General features: G+C 44.9%; 1 protein-coding gene across 1 annotated transcript in view; it reads left to right on the top strand.

Annotated features, from left to right (window-relative positions):
* Positions 1-6,122, top strand: part of LOC109468912 (fibrillin-1-like) — a 58,682-nt gene that overhangs the window by 8,366 nt on the left and 44,194 nt on the right. The window contains exons 6-7 of the mRNA XM_019767293.1: positions 2,335-2,486; positions 4,256-4,364. Coding sequence (XP_019622852.1) covers positions 2,335-2,486; positions 4,256-4,364 — 261 coding nt within the window. The remainder of the gene's footprint in view (positions 1-2,334; positions 2,487-4,255; positions 4,365-6,122) is intronic.

Genomic DNA, 6,122 nt, shown 5'->3' with positions numbered 1-6,122 from the left:
TCGTGTGTGTGTGTGTGTGTGTGTGTGTGTGTGTGTGTGTGTGTGTGTGTGTGTATGTACATGTAATAGTTCATTGACAAATCGCGGACAGAATATTCCACTCATTGCGTCTTTTACACCTAGTTTAAACCATTGTAGATGTCTCTAGTTCTACACAGGTCCGGTGCATCTATATAGAGTATGTCTACATGTAAATTTTGGAGCAGGCAACCATTTTTTTTTGCTTTGCAAGTACGAACATACACCCAAATGGTTTAGTTTCCTACACCTACATAGAATTAACATGTTTGAATTTTTTAGCAATAAATGAACTATTAATAACAAAGTCTGCCCCACCCTCTCAGATTGTGACCCGGTGACCTATGACCTATGTCAGGAGGTCATGTCCAACACCACCGACATGTGGGGCATGCTGGGTAACTTCAGTGATGACATCATGGACGGGAACGACACCTTTGTAGACATGATGTCAGTCATTGAAAGGTAAGACGAATTGGCTCACAAACACAAATCCTTTAAAGAAGTACTATCATGAAAGTTCATCTGTGTTGGTAATTACATGTTAGAGTTAAAACTTTAGATCCAACACAAAGAAGTTCTCTCATTTAGAGCTTTCGACCAGTCACTCTGGTCTTCCTCAGTAGACTGACCCAGCGAGGCTTGTCACGTGGCTTCTTTGAAGGGTGACGTCAACACTGGGTTAAGGGTACATTGTATCCGGCCTCCGTCGCGGTTCAGTGAATGGTGATGGGCCCTTTAAAGAAGTCTTTATACTGAACTTCGCAGAAGGAAAACACTTTGTCTTGCACAAAACGTAAGGTCAATGACCTAGACCAGACATCTGTCACAATGGTAACTAGTGCTCTTGCAGATACCCCGTGGTGTTGGATAACATTATGTAGCAAGTTGCAGAGTTTGTGAGCTTGTCACCAAATACTGGTATATGAAAAATGTATTTGAGTAAGAATTGTTAGGCTAGACCATGTGAAGGCAAACATTATACTTTTGCTAATGCTACATTTCTAGTTTCTACATTTCTTTTCCTGGGAGTAAAAAGACATGTATTTCACTGGTAAAAATAATGACATATACATGTATTCCTACAATAAAGCTAATACCAAAATTACATAGTATTACATGCCAACACAACAAAACGAAACATTAGATTTATACAGTAAAGCTAATACGAGACCAAAATTACAAACATGTCATACACATAGCAAAAAGAAACATTAGAACCGATATTTCTTTCTTTAATATGGAAATTATTTGAATCATGTCCATGTACCTCAATCTTAGCGGTTGTCATGACAACGCGTCACTTCTCGTCTGCTCCGCCTGTCTGGACCGGCCGCTCTGCCAGACCCTGTGTGATGACGTCATGGAACAGTGTGACGACATCCTAGCGATGTTTGACGTCACCAGGCAGTGCGAGGGTTTGCCGAATGAGCTGGACCCCATCATGCAATGTATCTCTCGTAAGTTAATCATGAATTGTTTTTCTTTACAATATATTGAATGGAATTGTATATCGAATTGTTTATTGAGCTTCTAATAATGCTTGGAGATCACATTCAATATGATACAACCATGCAGAGATCTAGTCTCCACCAGACTTCTTTTGCGGGGTGAATAAATCGTAGAAATCGGCCTAAAAAGGGTATTAATTGGCCAGAGAAGCTCCAGCTCCCCGGTGGAGACTAGCAGAGATCCCTGACAGGGTTCTGAATTGAACCGTCATTTACAGTCTTTTACGCTTTTAGAAATATGTTTCCTACACAATTTGTTACACTTGGGCACTCTTAAAGTAACTTCCTATGGGAATGAATAGACAGCGCTACTCATTTCCGCAAGGCGGGCCTTCAATAAGAATGCGGTTCAAAACACATCCTTGGTTATATAATTATAGGCTGATATATCTATATATACTATTAAACTTGATGAATATTCTCCAAGCAGGGGTTTGATTCGGAGAATTAGCATGAAGTTTAGCACTGCCCTCCCCTCCAGAATACTTGTTGAAGCTAGTCATGGAACTTTGTGAACAGACGTAGTACTTCTCTTCTGCTTTAAATTTTTTCAGCTATCTAACAAGATACACCTAAAATAGTTACTCATTGACAAGCAATTGGATGTGATTTAGGAAACGGTCAGACGTTTCAGGTAGCATCCACTACCTTTGACAGTGACACTGGTGAAATCTCAAGATCAACATCTTCATTATGTGGGGACACATTTTGGTACGAGTAGTCCAAAAGGAAACAGAGTTAGACAAGGATAAGACAAGGTTGATGAAAATGAGTCAAATATCTAACTTTTTATCTCCCCCCTAAGGCGGTGTGTGTCCCGAGGGAGAGATGGAGTGCTGGAGCCCAGGGTTGAACGGGACGGAGCCGCACTGCGTCAACGCCAGTCTGGCCTGCGATGGCAACTGGGACTGTCCGTTCGGGGAAGACGAGGATAACTGTGGTACGCACTGTGGCAGTGCATGGGGAATGGAGAACCTACGTTAGCACACAGCATGGTGTATGCATAGGGAAAGAAAAAAATAAACTGCATTAATACTCACACACACACACACACACACACACACACACACACACACACACACACACACACACACACAGACACACACAGGCACACATACACCACACTCACACACACACATGCGCACACACAGGAAAACACATATACACTCATCCAGCCACACACGCACAGTCACACACACACACACAGATATACCCACTGCGGGTATAGAAAATGAGAGAGAGGAGAGAAAGGGTAGAAAGAATAGACGAATTGTCATAAAAGTAACTGAAGTGAATCCATTGATCAATCCATACATGTTCTTGGACACGAGTGTTTTGATCTTCAACACTTGTTTCCGTCTTGCTCTCAGAGGGCCGCTGCACCTCCTGGCAATTCCAGTGCGACCAGGACTTTCCGGGTTCGGAGTCCGGATCCGGAAACAGCTCGAGTCCGGAGTGTGTCCACCCGTGGCAGGTGTGTGACGGAGTCCGGGACTGTTCCTCCGGTGAAGACGAGAGGGATTGTGGTAAGATACGTGATCATTACGTCCATGAAGATTATGCATCTACATAATAAGATACACCAAAAACAGTTGCTCAAGCAACTGGATATGATTTTGGAAACTGTCAGATGTTTCTGGCGTAGTTTTTGGTTTACGAAGCAGCTGATTTTGAAATCTCTTCAATCTGTCACTGAAGTTATCCTCTTTCCATCACCAGGACTTCTGCAATGTTCTAGCTACATGCAGAAGTCCTGATGGTGGAAGGAATATGCCAGTGCACTCTTGTTTTACATGACTGGACGTTGTTGTCAGTGATCAGGCCTACCACCTTGTCTGGAAAACTGTTCCAGATGTGTACTGCAGTATGTATGAACGTTCTGCCGGTGGGGTGAGTTCTAGAGACCGGCACAGTGAGGGCATGCATTTCCTGTGGAGAGACTGCTGCAGGTTGTGCGTCTGCTTGAAGATTAGTATGCATTAACATGTTTATTCCTGTCTGTGTCCAGGTGCCGTGTGCTTACCCGGGGAGAAGGAATGTTGGAGTCTGGGTGGGAACGCCTCCTGTGTGGACTCCGGGCTGGTCTGTGACGGCGTCCGGGACTGTTTTCTGGGGGAGGATGAGGACAACTGCCACAACGGTGGGTACTTGTCATTTAAGCTGATGCAACTTTTTGTTTCCTATTCATTCACTCACTCTGCCCCGTATTTTGAATGTATAACAGGCAGAATTATCTGGTACGTTGGGGTGGGTTGGGGACAATGATGATAACGTTAGATCCCTTCTCTCCGTTTGTATTTTCAAATGAACAATTGAAACACATACAATGTAAGGATTTAGTGGTGTAAAAGATCACTAATTATCTAGCGTTGTATAAGACTATTACTCATCATCCATAGCATCAAGAACCATGCCTGAGCACTGTTCTGTATAAAGCATGGTTCTGGATACGCGTGGACGATCGAGAACCATAATCTCCAAGCAGATCCCTTTCGGTGTCAAAAGACAGTATCAAATTGGCCAGGCAGTATCCATTAGCCAGAGAGACTCCATACGCCATGGCTGACCAATTTGATATACTGTCTTTTTCCACCCTAGGATCTGCTTGGACATTACCGTGCGTGAGCAAGCTTCTGGATTAAGCATGGTTCTGGATACAACAACGAATTTGAACCACCTTTCCGTGTTTATCCGCAGGTACCCTGTTCACTGGTAACTGCACGGAGGGGGAGGTCGAGTGTTTTAGCTGGGCAGGAAACATGACCTGTGTGAACTCCAGTCTGAGGTGCGATGGCAACTGGGACTGCCCCTTCGGAGAGGACGAGGACTCTTGCGGTACGCTCAACACAAACATTGTATAATTATACATTACCGTTTAGGCTGCCATCTTTCTTCTCTTCATCCACTCTCTTTCTGGAGAGACACGGAGAGAGACAGAGAGAGAGAGAGAGATTGTCTTTTCTCACCATTCCCACAGCCAGTACTTGTAGCCCCTGGCAAATGCCGTATTGGGACCCTGAATACGGCTACGGCTGTGTGGACTATATCCTCACTTCTAAATGCTACTCTCGATGCAAAAGTTAAGGCTTTGCCTGATTTTTAACGATTTTGTACTGGTATCTTTTCTATGCCAACCAAATGGTTGGAAAATGGTAACTGCCTGGCAAATGGATGCTGCCTGGCCAATTTATGAATACTTAGCCTTGTTACCAAAGCTATTGTAGCTCCCGAGTCCTACATCCTCTCCAAACCTATCATAGCTCCCGAGTCCTACATCCTCTCCAAACCTATCATAGCTCCCGAGTCCTACATCCTCTCTGCTATTTGCTAAGAGAATGTAGGACTCGGGAGCTATAATAGGTTTGGTATCCAGGTTAATGAATACTGTCTTACAGCCACCAAAATATCTCTTTGGAGATTGTCTAAAACCTAGTTCTCGTCTTCCCAGGCGGTCAGTGCTCTTTGTACTTTATTAGTTTTTTATCGGGTTTTCGTTTTTTATCAGGTTTGCTTTTTTGTACGGGTATCTTTTTTTACGACAGCCAAATGGATACAGCCTAGACAATTAATGAATATTGCCTTGCAGTCACGAAAAGATCAGTTTTGGGATTATATGAAACCCAATACTCGTCTTCTCCATTTTAGACGGCCAGTGCTCTTCCTGGCAGTTCCAGTGTGACGTGGATTTCCCTACCGGGAATGGCCCCAGCCCGACCGGCCCGAACCCCTCCCCGCCGGAGTGCATCGACCCTTGGCAGGTCTGCGACGGGACTCCGGACTGTTCCACGGGAGGCGATGAAGCGAACTGCGGTATGTTTTCTAGCCTCCGCCAGGCCTTTTTCTAAGCAGTTATGGATTGTAGAGAATTACCAAACAAATGAGATGTTCAACAAGAAATGTAACATTTGCAAAGCAAATGCATAATGTTTACCTTCGCATATGGTCTGCTCTGTTAATTCTTACTCAAATATATTCACATATATGGTCAGACAGGAGTCTAAATACCTCCTACTATAAAATTGCAACATTGTGTAACCCAACACCAGTTACCAAAGTGACAGACCTCAACAAATCAGGTCATTGACCAGGTCATAGATCACTATTTAGAACGGAAGAAGAGGAAACGTAGCAAACATAATATTGACAGGGGGTTTAACCACCAGTCTGTGATATGCGTAACTGGCGACTACCATCCTCCGAACATTCACCTGTACTTGTGGCAGATGTCTGTACCTGACAGGTGCCATACTGGAACCTCGAGGGAAACTACGGCATATTCATTGTTGTGATTGTCTTTTCTCACCCAGCTTCCACCCCAGGGCCCTCGGGACAACCGCCTACGTCCCCAGGACCCTCGGGACAACCGCCTACGTCTCCACGAACCCTCTCGGACAACCGTCTACGTCCCCAGGACCCTCGGGGCAACCTCCTACATCTCCAGGACCCTCGGGACAACTGTCTTCGTCTCCAGAACCCTCGGGACAACCCCCTACGTCTCCAGAAACCTCGGGACAACCGCCCATGTCTCCAGGACCCTCGGGACAACCACCAGGACCATCAGGGCGACCACCAGGACCATCGGGACAACCGCCT

Source organism: Branchiostoma belcheri, unplaced genomic scaffold (assembly GCF_001625305.1).
Source record: "Branchiostoma belcheri isolate BF01 breed outbred unplaced genomic scaffold, Haploidv18h27 scaffold2, whole genome shotgun sequence".
NCBI classification, from domain to species: domain Eukaryota; kingdom Metazoa; phylum Chordata; class Leptocardii; order Amphioxiformes; family Branchiostomatidae; genus Branchiostoma; species Branchiostoma belcheri.
Note: the sequence above shows the minus strand (reverse complement) of the source record. Positions and strands in the feature narration are given on the sequence as shown.